Here is an 18,069-nt window from a genome sequence, read left to right on the forward strand (position 1 = left end):
CTGGCCATGGCAGGAGAGTTTGAACTAGATGATCCTTGTGCACCTGTGCTAGTTTGAAGCTAGCTAGAATGTTTTGGTGAGAAAGATTAGATCACAGGCTGTGAAAGAGAAATAGTGGTGATGTCTGCTTCACTCATAGGCTTGCTGAGATGTGCAAGAACAAGAATCCAAACATAGATAAGATACTTCTGCTTGGGGGGCTCTGAGCTGCATTTCTCTCTCTAGCCTCTGCCATCTCTCTGATTAATCCACTTTGCTTCCTAACCCCCTGGCCTAACCTCCATTCTTCCTTGGGACTGGTGTAAGATTGAGAGGGATGGGAGAAGGTGGAAGGGTGGTTGGGAGCCCCTCCTGGGGACTCAGGTTTCTGGGAGGGCTGTTGTGTTTCTGTATTACCTTTTACCTTGTATATAACTATATATTCTGTAAATATCTGCTTGTATATTGTGCTAGCTGTAAATATAAGCTTCATTCAAATTTCCAGAGATGGCTGAGACTAGTCTGGGTGATTTCCAAAGGGGGTGGGGGGCAGGGGGCGGGGAACACCCAAACCACCACAATCCCTTCCAACCCTGACTGATTCTATGATTCTGCTTCCAACCCTGACTGATTTTATGACAGTGAGCTGCTGACACTTGTGAGGTGACAGCAGAAGCTGTGCAGGTGTGTTATGGAAGGGGTAATTAAGTGATGTGAGATGATATTTTTCCCAAATTAATACTGTTTACTGATTTTGATGTTCAGGACTCTCGCCATCCCCGACCACTACTTTTAATAATAATCAGTTCTTCGCACGGCCATGGAGACTTTATACAGATAATAGCTAGATCTTGAAATATGTTGTAAAAATATATAAACATTGAACTGAAAGAGAAGGTTCTTGCAGCCAATATACCGCTTGCCCACTGGATGGACTCAAGAAGCTCCTTATAAGAAGGAGGTGAATTACAAGAGGCTCTAAGTATTTACAGCTACAGCTTCAGACAGTACCCAAATGCTTTCAGTGAATTCATAGAGTCAAAATCAACCAGGTTGGAAGAGACTTCCAAGGTCATCCAGTCCAACCTATCACTTAACTCTGTCTAATCAACTACACCATAGCACTAAGTGCCTCATCCAGTCTTGATTTGAACATCTCCAGGGACAATGACTGCACCACCTCCCTGGGCAGCCCATTCCAGTGACAAATCACTCTCTCTCTGGGAAGAACTTCCTCCTGCTGAGGCTTCTGATTTTTCCCAGGCTTCACAGAGTGCTGGGAAAGGAGGCAGACAATCTCTGACCTTTTATCCTGGCTCTTCTGAACCATCTGTGTATCTCCAGGACTTCCCATCTTGGCAGGAGATGTTGAGGTGTAGGCAGGATATTTTCCAGTGTGCAGTCTTAGCACGATATTTTGCTGGCTATGCAGGCCAATCAGGTGGAGGCATTTAGAGCCCGTTTCTGGTAAACTCGAGGCAGGCAGTTTCCAGGCAATTCAGGCATGGATACAGTGGCAGAGCATACTGTGTTACCTGCTCAACTCTTTTATCAATACAGCCCGAGACTAATGGGCCTTTGGACACAGAATAGCCAATCAGAATGGCAGTTAGCCAAGCTTGACCATATTAGGTGAAGCCACAGGCTTGCTTTACCCAAATCTGGAAAAAGCATAGACCTTGCACCAGGCAGGCACAAGCTAAGTGTGTGTACCTTGTTTAACACAGGAGCAAAACAAGTCTGGGCAGGCCAGAGTCCGTAGACTCAGTGGCTCCAGATTCTTTGTCCTCTTTCCTGCAGTTGCTTGTCCCCACAGCAGAAGGAGGGAGAGCAGGAAAACATGTCTGGGCAAGCTAGGACATGTATAAGCCTATTTTTGGCCTATCAGGCCTACCATGACAAGGTTCTCTTCAGTGGAAGCTGTGAGGACAGAGCCCTTCACTCAGGCAAGAGTAAGCCGTCCAAGTTTTAAATGGTCTCTTGCCTTTGTGGGCTGGGAGCTCATGCCTTGGGAGTTTACCTAGACAGTCCAGTTCCAGGAGGTGTGTTCCTTTTTGAAGGAGAATGACCTAGAAGCCAGTGGACCTGACAGCAGGTACCTGTTGCAGTGGGGACACACACTGCTAGACACCTGCTTGCAGGAGTGCTCTGGAGATGGGTGTGCTGCTGTCATGGCACTGAATGGCTGCTTCTGGCACAGCTGCTTCTGGCACAGCTGCTTCTGGCACTGCCATTTTCATGCTCCTTGGCTTGTACTTCCCCTGTGCCATTCCCAGTTCCTTTATCCTTTTATCCTGCGCTTGGTGCTAGCTGTGGTTCAGGGTATTACCACTATCATCTGGAGAAGCTGGAAATGCTGCTGCTGTTTTGTCAGTGCTGGCTATTCCCTGTGCTTCAGCTATGGCACATGGGGTGGCCTGCTGTGCTTCCCTGCGAGGGAGCGCCCCACGGGTGGCAGGTGTGTTTCCATGCCCATGGAGCCATTAAGCACAAGTACCCTGGATGGCAAGTTTTGCTAATAACTCAGACAGTATTGGGAGCTTCTGTGTTGCTGAGGAAGAGGAGGCAGGCAGAGCTTCCTTGCTAAGGGCCACAGTGGCAACGTGTTGCTTCAGCCCAAGGTGTCACATGCTCACTCAGCAGGGACAAGGCTGCTTTGGCTGGGGTAGAGAGTTGCCAGAAGAGACCTGTGGCCTTGTCAGGTCATGTTGTTGCAAGTGAGGATGGCCACTTTTCCCACTCTGCTCTTGAGAGTATGTGGTAGGACTTGTGAAGCCAAGGAGAGCCCATTCAGTGCTTTCCAAGCTTTGAGAGTTCTCACACCTCAGTGCAGCAAGCTTCCCGAGAGGAACTGTGAGCTCAGAGTTTTCCCCAATTTAAAAGACGTTAGTGCCATCAGAATAACTGGCTGAGCATTGCTGCATTTCCAGCACAGAGATGGAGAACCAGGCAGACTTTCCATTCTGATGAGTCACTGACTCTCTCCTGATTTGCCTCTTCTAAGTGCTGTTTAGGCAGCTCCTGATGCAGGAATCATAGAATCAGTCAGGGTTAGAAGGGACCACAAGGATCATTCAGTTCCAACCCCTCTGCCATGACCAGGGACACCCTACCCTAGAGCAGACTGCCCACAGCCTCATCCAGCCTGGCCTTAAATACCTCCAGCCATGGGGCCTCAACCACCTCCCTGGGCAACCCATTCCAGCCTCTCACCACTCTCATGCTCAACAACTTCCTGGTCATGGCCACTCTGAATCTCCCCACCTCCAGCTTTGCTCCATTCCCCCATGTCCTGTCACTCCCGGAGAGCCTCAGAAGTCCCTCCCCAGCTTTTTTGTAGCCCCCTTCAGATACTGGAAGGCCCAAGAAGATCACCTTGCAGCCTCTTCTTCTCCAGCCTGAACAGCCCCAACTCTTCCAGTCTGTCCTCACAGGACGTAGGAATGGAATTCTGCGTGTCGATTCCTGGCAAGCAGGACAGGGCTGCATGCTGTTCCCCTCGGAACTGCTGGATTGTCCATCTGCCCAGCTTCGCATCCGTAAAGCCTTCCTGTGGTTCTTGCCTGCCTTGATCCTGCCTCCTTAGGATAGCTGGGGAGGAGAGACATCAATGCAGTAACAAAATGCCTAAGTGCTTTCTGTAGTCTTAAAAGCATGAATTGGAAATGGGAAGGTCAGATGCCTTGCGGACCTGGATCTTCTTACAGCCATGTCACAACTGATATCTCCATCTCTGTCCTGAATAGAGCATGGTCCCTTTCTAGGACCCAAGTGCTGTCTGTACCAGTATCCATTCCCTGTGTGTGTACAGGACCTGTCTGCCTTGAGAGAGAAGATCTTGAAAGCTTCTTTTCTGAGACTGTTGCAGATGAAGGGACTACAAATATGTGACTTGGTTTTGAGGGAAATTGTAGGTGAACTGGGAAAATGAATGTGTAATCATAATAATGGACTAAAGCATCTTGCCAGGAAAAGCTTTTATCTTCCATTAATCTTTGTGCCTGTGAGTCTATATAAAATCATATTGCTGATGGGGTGGGGACTCTGCAAACAGAGAATGGAACCTGGTGGACTCTCAGCTTGCTCTGCAAGCTCTTTATTAATACTTCATATGACTTGGATGCACACAGGAATCTTTCCTGTAGGTGTAAAGGGTCATGGACACTGGACACTTTTTGTCTTTTCTCCTTCTTAGCATGTTTTTTCACAGAATGTTCTCCCAGGCAAGCAGCAACAGAACAAGGGGACACAGTCTCAAGTTGTGCTGGGGGAGGTCTAGGCTGGATGTTAGGAGGAAGCTGTTGGCAGAGAGAGTGATTGGCATTGAATGGGCTGCCCAGGGAGGTGGTGGAGTCGCTGTCCCTGGAGGTGTTGAAGCAAAGCCTGGCTGAGGCACTTAGTGCCATGGTCTAGTTGACTGGATAGGGCTGGGTGCTAGGTTGGACTGGCTGATCTTGGAGGTCTCTTCCAACCTGCTTGATTCTATGATTCTATGATCATGGCTTTGTTTATTAATTGAAATCGACACAAAGGTTTTTTCTCCCGTGTCTGCCTCATCAAAAAGGAGGGCTGTTGATTGGTTCAAGGCCAAAAAAAGCAGACTGAGAGTCAAACTGATATGTAATCTCACTGCTTTGTTTAACTTTATCTGGGAAGCTTCAGTTCTGTGTGGCTAGTTTTAAAATGAGCAAACAAAAAAACCCGACACAAATGGAATGATTCTTGGGCAGGTTTTGCTCTGAAAGACACCTACCTGAGGAAGAATTTCTTCACCGTGAGAGTGGTGAGAGGTTGGAGTGGGTTGCCCAGGGTGGTGGTTGAGGCCCCATGCCTGGAGGTGTTTAAGGCCAGGCTGGATGAGGCTGTGGGCAGCTTTCTCTAGGGTAGGGTCCCTGGACATGGCAGGGGGGGTTGGAACTAGATGATCCTTGTGATCCCTTCCAACCCTGACTGATTCTATGATTCTACCTAATTTGGTCAGACTCCAGTGAAGTAATGTGAAGCTTAATTTGAGGAACTCCCTCATCTGTATATGTTTGCTGTGAAAGGGCTGTGGATCCCTGTGAAAGAGCTCCTTCAAGTGCATGTAGAATATGATGGACTGATGTTAAGGGAGGGCTTCCTTCCACAGTCATTCCTTTTTTTCCTTCTAGAAACCTGCATTTCACTTGTTTGTGAAAAACCAGGGAGTGGAAGTGTCATGCCTTGGTGTCCAAGCATCTCTCCTGGCAAGCATGTTAACCATGCTAATGGGATAATAATGAGAGCTGTTAAATTATTTACATGAATTATTGAATGGGGCATAAAATACCTTCCGCTCTTAATACTGCTAATTAGACCACCACATATTGCATCTGTTAGCATAAATCATAGAATCAGTCAGGCTTGGAAGGGACCACAAGGATCAGCTAGTTCTAACCCCCCTGCCATGCCCAGCGACACCCTACCCTAGAGCAGGCTGCCCACAGCCTCAGCCAGCCTGGCCTCAAACACCTCCAGCAATGGGGCCTCAACCACCTCCCTGGGAAAAACGTTCCAGGCTCTCACCACTCTCATGCTCAACAACTTCCTGGTCATGGCCACTCTGAATCTCCCCACCTCCAGCTTTGCTCCATTCCCCCATGTCCTGTCAGTCCCTGATAGCCTCAAAAGTCTCTTCCCAGCCTTTTTGTAGGCTCCCTTCAGATACTGGAAGGCCCAAGAAGGTCACCTTGCAGCCTCCTCTTCTCCAGCCTGAACAGCCCCAACTCTTTCAGTCTGTCCTCACAGCAGAGCTGCTGCAGCCCTCTCATCATCCTCATGGCCCTTCTCTGGACACGCTCCAGCATCTCCACATCTTTCTTGTAATGGGGGCTCCAGAACTGGATGCAGTAGTCCAGGTGGGGTCTCAGCAGAGCATAATAGAGGGGGAGAATCACCTCCCTTGACCTGCTGGCCACACTTCTCCTGATGCAACAGAGTATTCTGTAGGTTGAATCAGACCAATTGCTTCAGCTTCCACAGGCCCTATAACAGTGTAATTGGATTTAAAATGGTTTTCAGAATTGCTCCTTTTGGAAGTTTTGTTTGGGATTTTTTTTGTTTTTTTTCTTCACCTTAGCTGCTTATATAGTGTCTGGATGCCCTAAGAGAGTTCTGCATTCTCTCTGCATCAGTATGTTTGCAGTTGACACCAAGCTAGGAGCAGGTGTTGATCTGTTGGATGGTAAGAGAGCCCTGCAGAGGGACCTAGACAGGCTGGATGGGTGGGTAGAGGCCAATGGGATGAGATTTAACAAGGCCAAGTGCAAGGTTCTACACTTTGGCCACAACAACACCAGGCAGCGCTACAGGCTGGGGACAGAGTGGCTGGAGAGCAGCCAGGAAGAAAGGGACGTGGGGGTGCTGGTAAATAGTACCTGAAGATGAGGCAGCAGTGTGCCCAGTGGCATCCTGGCCTGGATCAGGAACAGTGTGGCCAGTAGGATGAGGGAGGCTATTATTCCTCTGTACTCAACACTGGTCAGGCCACACCTTAACTCCTTGTGTTCAGTTTTGGGCTCCTCAATTCAGGAGAGATGTTGAGATACTGGAATGTGGCCAGAGAACGTCAATGAAGCTGGTGAGGGGCCTGGAACACAGCCCTGTGAGGAGAGGCTGAGGGAGCTGGGGGTGTGCAGCCTGCAGAAGAGGAGGCTCAGGGCTGACCTCACTGCTGTCTACAACTGCCTGAAGGTAGGCTGTAGCCAGGTGGAGGTTGGTCTCTTCTGCCAGGCAAGCAGCAACAGAACAAGGGGACACAGTCTCAACTGGTGCCATGGGAGATGTAGGCTGGATGTTAGGAGGAAGTTGTTGTCAGAGAGAGTGATTGGCATTGGAATGGGCTGCCCAGGGAGGTGGTGGAGTTGCCTTCCCTGGAGGTGTTGAAGAAAAGACTGAGTGGGGCACTTAGTCCTATGGTCTAGGGCTGGGTGCTAGGTTGGACTGGCTGATCTTGGAGGTCTCTTCCAACCTCGTTGATTCTATGATTCTTGCTGCCCTTGCACCTCTTGTAGATTCAAGGGAATTTTCTTTATGTTTATACTTCATTCCTGAAATACAAATATCCCTGAATAAACCTCTAGAACATCCTAGACAAAGTCCTCTGGAGTCTATAGAACCTTGACTAGGAAGGTAAGGAAGGCTTCAGTTCTCTGTTAGCTTCTCCCTGGAGTTATAACAAGAGAACCTTTTGAAACATCATCTTGATTGTTGTTGAAATGTTGAGAATTGGTTGTTGGAGTAGAGACAAGGGATGAGAAATCTTAATACAAAGGATGATTATTTGAGGGAGTTTTTTTAGCCCACTTCTCCTGCATGCTGTGTTCATGATGACAGTGGTGTGACTCACTGAGCAAAATTCCTGGCATTTCTGCCAGCAGTGATTTCTCAGGATTTTAAAGGAGATGATAACTGAATTATAAACAGATGATGGGGTTCATTTGCCAATGTTGAAGCTAGATCCAGAGTTTCCCAGAAGGTGGGGGTGCTTTTTTTTTTGGACCAATGTGGGTTGGTTCTGCCTTTATTTTGCCAAAAGGGCAGGTCTCCAGCCATGCAGACACACCAGGCTCCTTGTGGTGAGATGCTCACTCAGTGCCTTGATTCTGTACAGCACAGTGCTTAGAATAACTTCCAGATTTACACACCAATTCAACCCACCCCTCTCTCATGTCTCTTACTAGCCTGATGAAATCCTTGCAGTGTTGTGTGTAAGACCAATGGAAGAACAGCAAAATTGTCTGGGAAGGGACAGAAGTCTGTGCCAGAGAATCTGCCTCTGTTGCTGATATTCCCAGATGCTCAGCCTCTCTCATACTGGATCCATTTTAAGAACTGATTAAAATATGTAATTTAAAATAAATAACTATTTAAAGGTTTAAAAAGGTTTTGTGAAGAGTTAAGTCATTGCCTATATGTGCATCTGAAGTACCTGCACAGAGGGGTGTTTTGCTGCACTGCTAACTACAATCACTTGCAAAGGGACCTTCTCCCATTGTGTCACTCAGGCTTTCTTAGCATGGAAGGAGCTGAACCGTGCAAGTAGCTTCATGGAGACCAGTCTGTCTACTGAGAGCTCAGGCAAAGGGGATCCTTAGAATCAACCAGGTTGGAAGAGACCTCCAACCTAGCACCCAGCCCTGGCCAATCAACTAGACCATGGCACTAAGTAACCCATCCAGTCTTTTCTTCAACACCTCCAGGGACAGTGACTCCACCACCTTCCTGGGCAGCCCATTCCAATGCCAATCACTCTCTCTGCCAACAACTTCCTCCTAACATCCAGCCTAGACCTCCCCCAGCATAACTTGAGACTGTGTCCCCTTGTTCTGTTGCTGCGTTCTCAGCTGCTAGGACTCACTGCTCTGGCAGTTCTCTCTGCTGCTGGCAGAAGAGACCAACCCCACCTGGCTACAGCCTCCCTTCAGGTAGTTGTAGACAGCAATGAGGTCAGCCCTGAGCCTCCTCTTCTCCAGGCTAAACACCCCCAGCTCCCTCAGCCTCTCCTCATAGGCCTTGTGTTCCAAATTACCTACAAGCATCAGGGGCTGTGGTTAAAAGACCTGTGAAGTTCCGAGCAGTTCCTCACGCCAGAACAGGGAGAGGGTTCTTTGCAGGCATGTTTTTGAAGTGAGCCAAAGCAGCTGTGTGGTCTCCAGCACTGGAGATGCCCTGTGGTGCTTTCCAGCCAACAGGAAGTGGGAGCAGTCGCTCATGGCTAATTTAAGCAGCTGCTTTTTAAAGACACAGTGTCACTGGCGTCTGTCCTTTGTATGCAAGCAGAGACTGATCTGGTGCTTTTGAAGTGGCACAGTGTTGTAGGGTGGTCCTGGGTGTCCCACAGGGCACTGGATGGAGGAGTGCAGCTTCCATTTGCGTGCGCTTGCTTGGCTGGGTGGTCAGCTAGGTGACCAGTAGTTTACAGCTCAAGTGATGTTTCTGCCTCCTTTGCAGATCTGGGAAAGCTTCGAGATCTTTGTCTGAGTCTCAGGGCACAGCCTGCAGGAGGCATTGGAAGTGGATTGGTTCCTGGTCATGCCCGGTGGAAGGAGGGGACCCAGCCGGCAGCAGCTAAGCCGTTCAGCTTTGCCTTCTCTTCAGACGCTGGTTGGTGGGAACTGTGGAAACGGTACTGGTTTGAGAAACAGGTGAGGACGAAGGTGGGACTGTTGAGACACTTGCATCTAGGGCAGCACCAAGAGCTAGGAGCTTTGATCTGCTCTGAGCACCCTGTGGAAGTGCAGTGTCACGGTTGAAGAGAATTGGGAGATGGAAACCTTGACGCCTCTGATGTGGAATGGCCCATCTGAGAAGGAACATGCCTTGCATGACAGACCTCTTCCAGTTTCTCTTCCCAGCTCTGCTGTGGCACAAACTTCCCTCTGTGGCCTCTGTGGACTTTATGCATTATAATCAGCCCTGTGGGGGAGGACTGTGGAAGTGTTCTCAACCACCCTACACTACTCGGAGTGGTCACGACAGCTAGGAGTGGAAATCACACAGTGCTCAGTTTGCCTTTCCCTGCAACAGTTCCTAGAGCAGTGAGTCCTAGCAGCTGAGAACGCCTTTCTCTCTCGCTCATTTGCCTGCAGTGTCACAAGGAGTTAGTGTGACGTGTCAGAGCTCAGCTGTGAGTCTTCCCCCTACATGACAGAAGGGCAGGGCAGGAGGATGTCTGTATTATGTTTTAGGCCTGCTGGCTGCAGCTGAAACTATTTCTCACAGTTGGCAAAGCTCATCTCCATTTTCTGGGGAAGCTAGGGGACTGAAAAAGAATGCATGGTGATATTTAGATCTCCACATTTGGTGTGAAGATTGAAAGGGTCAGGTGTTACTTCTTTCCATGCAGAAGTTAACAGTTGCATGTTGAAGCATGTTGAAGCTCTGACCAGCTCTAGTATAGGTTCATCTTTGCATAGTAGAGAGATCCAAGCCATTTAGCTTTGTCCTTTAAAGACTTCTGTGGCTGGGACAGATGGATGGATGGCAGTCTTAGATTCTTGAGGAACAAGTGACTGTTGAAACCATGTAATCAGTGCCCCAGGCTCCTGGGGGAGCATTGTTTATCCTGGTTTCAGTCGGATACAGCATAGTTTGTCTGAGCTTCCTTATCAGGTCAGTCTGCTGGAGATGCAGTTGTGGTAGCCTCCTCTGAAGGGCAGGAAAGAAGGAGGTGTGAACACACTTGAGAGGTCAGCCTTTACAATGCAGCTGAACTCCTTTGTTCCATTTTTAGTTCCCCCTGTTCTTAAGGGAGGAACTGAGAGCAGAAAGATGATGGGCACTTTGCAGTACTGGAGAAGGAGACTGGGTGATCCTCTAACATCCTAGTGATGGGTGGGAGGAAGCAACATTAAGTGCTTGTTCTGGCATAGAGTCCTCACTGATTTTTGCTTGGAGTTGCTTCCTCACTGTACCTCTGTTTCTCCACCTACAAGTTGACTGAAATATTGCTGGGCATATCACAGCATCTCTGGTAGACCAATCTGTTGTCTAGAGAAAATGCTGGATAAAGGCTTGTCTGAGCAAAGAAGGTGGTCAAGCTCACCACCAGTCTTGTGCCAAAAATATGAATGTAAGACTGCTGCCATCTCTCCTAGCACTGCTCTGTCCCAAAATTCACAATGACAAGCATTTTCTGTTCTGGAAAATGGTAAGAGATGGTGTAGAATGTTTACCAAGTGAGTGATCTCTGTCTGCTTCAGGAATGGTAGTGCCATCAGCCTCTCTGCGCCTCTGATCACAGCGCTGATTACTCCGGAGCCTGTACGTCACTGCCGGATCCCTGATCTGCCATTGGATGGGAGCCTTCTCTTTGAATTCCTGTTTTTCATCTACCTACTTGTAGCTCTCTTCATTCAGTACATTAACATCTACAAGACTGTCTGGTGGTACCCATACAATCACCCTGCTTCCTGTACCTCACTGGTAAGCTCTCCAGCAAATGGCATCGCTCTTGTTTTGTCATTGCACAGCTGCTTTTCATGCTTCTTCAGTCCAGGAATCACCAAGCATTTGACATAAGGGGGTGAAGGGGAAGTTGCATGCACCCTGATCAGCCAGGGCCATGTCATTCCCTATTTCACCGGAGAGGTAGTGAGAGAAAGAGCTGACAGCAGGGCCTCTTCGGTGGGAATTACCTGCATATACTTGCATGGCCTAGCTAGCCCCTAGGATTTGAAATCGAGATGATACTCCAGCTGGGTGCCTTCTCATAGCAGAAATGAAAGGAATCAATGGAAGTTTTCATGAGAATCTCACAGCAGGTCAGCAGCAGAGGAGTTTGGGAAGGGTTCAGATCCTCAGCGTGTATGAAGGTTTCAGTCTTCTTCCTGGCGCAGTAAGCTGCACAACACGGCAGTGCCTCATACTGGAGTCAGCAATGCTTGTCTGAGTGGAACTAGCCTCTGAAGGGGTTCTTCAGTTTAAGTTGTGTCCTTGCTGCTTGGAAGTACAAGGTGGTTCCTCAGTTAACTGTGCCGACAGATGGTGCTGGTGTTGCCGCTGTCGAGCTATTGGTTTCAAGTTCAGCTGTGCTGGGCACAGCTTGCTTTGAAGAAAAAGCCTGGTTTAGGCTTACTACCTGAAAGGATTTGATAGGTCTTATGTTTGTTCTCGTCAGAGGTCAAGCACCTTGATTATCCAAAATGTCCTTGAGGTCCCAGAGAGTCTGTTAGCTGTTCTAGCCAGAACACATTTGATGGCTTCCCTGGAAAATCACGAGAGGTCCAAGAGCTGTATCTGACTTGATACAGCTAGAGCCAGCATTAATTTCTAATACAGATCATGAAGATGACATCAACATAATTGTCAGGAAGCACTAGCCACTAACAGCCCATTTCTGAGACTAAGAACTAAAGTGAGCTGCTGTGCTCACACTGGACTCCAGCTTGGCTGTCCTTGCTCTGGTTGCTCAGTTGCTTTTCCCAAGAGAGCTTGTAAGCTCTTCTCTACAGTAGGATACTTGTCCTCTATCTCCATTTGACCCAAACTACTTGCCCAGAGGGTGGGTTGTGTGTTTGTTTTCTAGGGGCAGGAAGCTCCATGTGGGTAAGACCTTCTGGAGACATTTCCTGTGTCCCTCATCTTTAGTAGAGAGACTTAAGGAATGCTTACACGAGGTCTGACACTCACCACGCCTCTTTCCAGTCCCACCTCAGCTGGGGGGTTTCAGAGTCCCTTCCCCTGGTGAAGACCTTTTCTTTTTCCTCCTTCAGAATTTTCACCTCATTGACTACCACCTGGCGGCATTCATCACAGTGATGCTAGCACGGAGGCTGGTGTGGGCCCTCATCTCTGAGGTAACATTCCCACTCTTCCTTCTCCTGCCTGTAGTGCTGATTGCAGAGCATGACCATGACTACAGCCTGAGAAGCTTCTGCCATTTGGGTAGCTGGAGAGTTTGTTCCCCCAGCACAAGTCTGGGTGTGAGTGACTTAAGACTTTGGGGATGTTTTCTCCTTGAACTCATTCATGTCCTGCACTACTGGGTAGCTCTGTTGCCTTTGCAGCTAGGAGGAGATGAATGGTCCCCCTTGCTTCTTTATCTGTGTAGGTACAATATTCTTCCTCACTATCTTGTGCCAGGGAAGCAGCTGTGAGAATTGCAAGTCAGGTAGCAGGAAGGCAAAGGGGGAGGTTGGCTGAGACTGGAAGAACAAACAAAGTAGAGCGGAAAGGTCAGGGGAGCGCTTGAGTGAAATAGGAATTGCCTTTCCAGTCCTGGTTACTCAGTAACTCTGAGACTCTAGTCATGCCACCTCACATTTTGAGGCCTGGTGTTTATGATAGTGGAATCAGGCCAAATACATGCTTGAGAAAGGTCATTTTGAGGAAAATGGAAGTTCTGTCCTCTGAAACAACTCCAGGCTAAGCAATAAGGTTAACAATAGATAAGTAAAGGAACAGTTATCTTCTGTTCAGTAGGTGAACGGAGAAGGTGGGATCTCTGAAGGTCTCTTTTCATATCCAATACCTGCCATTTTCATTTACGTTCACATCCTCCCTGAAACTTCCCATAGACTGAGATTTCTGCATTTCTGCATTGAAACCCTCCATGCAAGTTCTGGCACATCCCATCTATTGGCTTTAACCCCTAAGAATCTTTTCGTAGTTCAGTTGCCTCCTCCCCTCAGGAGCCTAGGACAAGATTTCTTGCTGTCCCTTTGAAGGTGGTGCCTCCTGGCTGGACTGCTGCCTGTACATCCAGTAAAGATGAGTGGTGGAAATCTAGTTTGGGGATTGCCAAGGTGCACCACCTTCTCTTCCCTCAACTCTGACCTTCCAGTTCTGATGGTTCTACAGGGAAGAGCAAGAGGAAATGTGTTTCAGACTATCCTGGGCTGCTATCAACAGAGCAATAAGAGACTTGAGCAACAATATTTTGTACTTTGTAGCTCTGAAATTGTTTTTAAAGGCCCTGTATGAATCATGTCCTATGACTTGTGCTTATTTGAATGGTTCTGCATTCTAGCAATCGTGAATAAAGTCTTTATAAGAGAGACAGTCTCTGAGTTCTGGGTAGAAGAGGGCAAACATCCTTCTTACAGTGGCGCTTGGCAGCCCTCTCCCTGCTTCTCCTCCACAGGCAGCCCCTGCTCTCACGCTCTAGGATTAATGTTACAGGGCTGCTAAGTGTTTCTCTGTTTGCAGGCCTCTCAGGTGGGTGCAACATCAGTGGTTCACTACATGGTGCGCCTTGTGCTGCTCACTCTCTGTGGATGGGTGCTCTGCTGGACTTTGGTCAACCTCTTCCGCAGCCATTCCGTTCTCAACCTTCTCTTCCTGGGCTACCCGTGAGTGACATCACCTTATACCTTCAGGGTGGAGGGAGCATAGTTGCTTGGGGATGGGATGAACCACCATGGGGAGAAAAGCTGTTGGCTGTAGCCTGTCTCCTTACCTTATGATTAAAGAGGAAGTAGGAATGGTTGGGGGGTGATGTGAGTAGGTGGTGCTGAGCTGATGAAGCAGATTGCCTCAGTATGGTGTACATGTGAGAGGACTTTACTGTGACTGGAGACTGAGCCACTGGGGAGATCGTTGGTTCCACAATAGGGAACCATGGTGGTTGTTGAAGCTGCATCCTGGCCTGTATCAGGAACAGTGTGGCCAGTAGGACAAGGGAGGTTATTCTTCCCCTGTACTCAACACTGGTCAGGCTATACCTTGAGTACTGTGTCCAGTTCTGGGCCCCTCAATTCAAGAGAGATGTTGAGGTGCTGGAACGTGTCCAGAGAAGGGCAACAAAGCTGGTGAGAGGCCTGGAACACAGCCCTGTGAGGAGAGGCTGAGGGAGCTGGGGGTTGTTTCAGCTGGAGAGGAGGAGGCTCAGGGCTGACCTCATTGCTGCCTACAACTACCTGAAGGGAGGTTGTAGCCAGGTGGAGGTTGGTCTCTTCTGCCAGGCAACCAGCAAGAGAACAAGAGGACACAGTCTCAAGTTGTGCCAGGGGAAGTATAGGCTAGATGTTAGGAAGAAGTTGTTGTCAGAGAGAGTGATTGGCATTGGAATGGGCTGCCCAGGGAGGTGGTGGAGTTGCTGTCCCTGGAACTGTTCAAGAAAAGCCTGGTTGAGGCATTTAGTGCCATGGTCTAGTAGATGACTGGATAGGGCTGGGTGCTAGGTAGGACTGGATGATGTTAGAGGTCTCTTCTAACCTCTTTGATTCTATGATTCTCTAGCCTTTTATGGGGAAGAAGAGTTGGCCACTAGCTTCTGAAGTGAGGGTTCCCATGTGGTGCCCTGGTTATAAGAGCAACATCTGTTGAGAACCATAAAATTGATTTGGTTGGAAAAGCCCTCTGAGATCATCAAGTCCAACTGTCAAGCTAACACCACCATGGCCATTAGACCATGTCCCAAAAAGACATGTCTGTGGACTTTTTAAACACCTCAAAGGATGGTGACTCCACCATAACTCTCTGCAGCCTATTCCAATGCCTCACCACTCTTTCAGTAAAGAATTTTTTCCTAATATCCATTCTAAACCTCCCGTGGTGCAACCTGAGGTGGTTTCCTCTCATCCTGTCATGTGATATTAGGGAGAAGAAGCCAACAGCTACCTCGCTCTCATCCTGTCTTGTGATATTAGGGAGAAGAGGCCAACCTCCACCTCACTCTAATGTCTTTTTAGGTAGTTGTAGAGAGTGAGAAGGTCTCTCTTCAGCCTCCTCTTCCCCAGAAGAGGCTGTTGAGAAGGTGCCCCCAACTTCATGGTGGGATGAGTGTGATTTCAGCCCTCTTTTTCCCCTTTATTTCTTTCCCTGCAGGTTTGGTGTCTATGTTCCTCTATGCTGCTTCCACCAGGACAGCAGAGCACAGCCCCTGCCTGCAGACTGTGATTACATGGTACAAGACCAGATGGTGGACAATGGGGCTTCAGCTGTCAGCAGCCTGGTCAAACCCAAAGATTTCCTCTCGCTTCTGTGGGAGTCCCTGAGAGAACAGTTCAATAATCCCACATCTATCCCCACCCACAGCTGCCCCCTCTCCCCAGATCTCATCCGCAACGAAGTGGAGTGCCTAAAAGCAGACTTCAACCGCAGGATCAAGGAAGTTCTCTTCAACTCTCTCTTCAGTGCCTACTATGTGGCATTCCTGCCACTGTGCTTTGTGAAGGTAGCTCTTGTCTAGCTCTCTCTGTGCCCCTGCCCGCCGTCTCCTTCTGACTGTTGTGTGACCTGCTGCCAGGCCAGACTCCTGGCTAATTCCCCTTTTCTCTGTCTCCCCTTTGGCAGCCCGGATAGCGGAGCATGGCTGCATCCGGAGGGCACTAGTACTGCTCCTGGTTGGCGGATAGGTATTGCCATAAATGTGATGCACCTCTAGTCCCATCACTCCACTTACTAACTCCCCTTCTCCCACCCCCTGTCCTAGACAGATGGAAAGCTGTGTTCTTAGAAAAGGGAACCTGTTGTTACCTGTCTCAGATCCAACATCCTGGCCCGAGTGCTTGGATCAGAGGCCTTGGTGTTCAGCCTGTTAGCAAACCAAGCTGGGCAGGGTGCTTGGCAAGCTAAATCCAAGAACCTCTTGTCAGTCTGGGGGTTGTAATTTGTTTTTTTAATCCATTATTTTTCTAAGTTGAACGAGCTCCAGCTGGTGTGGTGAAATTGGCAGGGTTCCACCATCCACGTAGTAGTCCTGGTGCAATTGGTGCTCTTGGGGCAGTTCTGTTACAAGCAAACTCCTTTGTTGTCTGCTGCTGGGGGAGGAGATGCATCAGCTGCAGCATCGTCCCTCTGCCCATTCTCCTTCAGGTCAAGGAGAAGGGAGTCTTGAGCATTTCCTAAGATGTTACCCTCTGAACTCACTGGTCCAAGAGAGCATGCCTGTGATGTGTGGTGTGGGTCTGCTGGATGCACACGCAGTACATCCCTTGTCATTCCTTCCTCTGCTCTGTGACAGTTGTGCCAAGGTCTTGTCTGGTCTCTTTGCAGAGCACTCAGTACTATGACATGCGCTGGTCCTGTGAGCACCTCATCATGGTGTGGATTAACGCCTTTGTCATGCTCACCACGCAGCTGCTGCCGCCCAAGTACTGTGACCTGCTCCACAGATCAGCTGCCCACCTCGGCAAGTGGCAGAAACTGGAACATGGTTCCTACAGCAATGCTCCACAGCATATGTGAGTGCGGGGATGGATTGGCATGCCCAGCAAGGGGCTGAGAAGGCGTTCTAGTAGATAAAACAGCTGCCAACAGTGCTTCTCTACTGGGGACACTTCATTCTCCATGGAACTCTGCAGCTTTTTCTGTTCCAAATTAACAGAACTGTCTCCTATAGAAAGCTCTCTGAGCCACTCTGGTTAGTGCTGGTTCCTTCCTAAAAACACACACCAAGATTATTGGCCGCTGGAGTAGTTTATCACAGTATCACAGTATCATCAGGGTTGGAAGAGACCTCACAGATCATCAAGTCCAACCCTTTACCACAGAGCTCAAGGCTAGACCATGGCACCAAGTGCCACGTCCAATCTTGCCTTGAACAGCCCCAGGGACAGTGACTCCACCACCTCCCCAGGCAGCCCATTCCAGTGTCCAATGACTCTCTCAGTGAAGAACTTTCTCCTCACCTCAAGCCTAAATTTCCCCTGGCGCAGCCTGAGGCTGTGTCCTCTCGTTCTGGCGTTGGCCACCTGAGAGAAGAGAGCAACCTCCTCCTGGCCACAACCACCCCTCAGGTAGTTGTAGACAGCAATAAGGTTTATGCAGGGGCAGGAGGTGGCCCACTCTGATGCAGTGGGCTAGACTTTTGCACTGGCAGCCATTTGTTCAGTCCATCTGTTGGGCTTGTGATCACCTCTCTGTGCTTGACCACTGGGAGCTAGGTCATGTCCTTGTGGCAGAGGCTTTGGTATTTGGAGATGCATCCCATTTCTGTGAACCCATGCTCAAACAGTTGGGCGCACAGATGCTAACACTCTGTTATTCTATCCCCACAGCTGGTCAGAAAACACAATATGGCCACAGGGAGTTCTGGTGCGACGCAGTCGATGCCTGTACAAAGCAGTTGGGCCTTACAACGTAGCAGTGCCTTCAGATGTGTCCCACGCCCGCTTTTATGCAAGTATCTCTTCTCTTGCTTGACATGTTATCGCTGTGGGAGGGAGGAGAGGCTCAAACCCAGCTGCAGCAGAGCAGATCATGTAGAATAGAGTTTGCTTTCCATTGCTGCTGAACAGAATACTGTTTGCAGCAGAGGGAATTTGCTGTTGCAGTATTATGATGTCATAGAATCACGGAATTGTTTGAGTTGGAAAAAACCTCCAAGATCAATTCCAGCTGTCAACCCAAGACTACCATGGCCATTAAACCATATCCCACAGTGCTGTGCCCACACATTTCTTGAACATCTCCAGGGATGGTGACTCCACCACCTCACTGGGCAGCCTGTTCCAGTACCTAGGCAAGGTGGAAGCTCCAGCTGCTTTGTTGTTGTTTTCTCATGGCTGTGACACAGGTCTCCTGTCAGGCAGTGTTCTATTCTTAGAAGGTTCCAGTTAGCATCTTCCAGGGAATCATAGAATCAATCAGGTTGGAAGAGACCTCCAAGATCATCCAGTCCAA

At 48.9% G+C, this 18,069-nt stretch overlaps 1 protein-coding gene across 2 annotated transcripts in view; it reads left to right on the top strand.

Annotated features, from left to right (window-relative positions):
• Positions 1 to 18,069, top strand: part of TMEM39A (transmembrane protein 39A) — a 30,170-nt gene that overhangs the window by 9,020 nt on the left and 3,081 nt on the right. For both annotated transcript variants that reach the window (XM_064143349.1, XM_064143350.1), the window contains exons 2-8: positions 8,953 to 9,146; positions 10,704 to 10,926; positions 12,216 to 12,299; positions 13,651 to 13,793; positions 15,271 to 15,619; positions 16,441 to 16,628; positions 17,445 to 17,565. In XM_064143349.1, the coding sequence (XP_063999419.1) occupies positions 9,034 to 9,146; positions 10,704 to 10,926; positions 12,216 to 12,299; positions 13,651 to 13,793; positions 15,271 to 15,619; positions 16,441 to 16,628; positions 17,445 to 17,565 (1,221 nt within the window). In that variant the 5' untranslated portion in view covers positions 8,953 to 9,033. The remainder of the gene's footprint in view (positions 1 to 8,952; positions 9,147 to 10,703; positions 10,927 to 12,215; positions 12,300 to 13,650; positions 13,794 to 15,270; positions 15,620 to 16,440; positions 16,629 to 17,444; positions 17,566 to 18,069) is intronic.

Source organism: Pogoniulus pusillus, chromosome 5, assembly GCF_015220805.1.
Source record: "Pogoniulus pusillus isolate bPogPus1 chromosome 5, bPogPus1.pri, whole genome shotgun sequence".
Lineage (NCBI taxonomy): Eukaryota > Metazoa > Chordata > Aves > Piciformes > Lybiidae > Pogoniulus > Pogoniulus pusillus.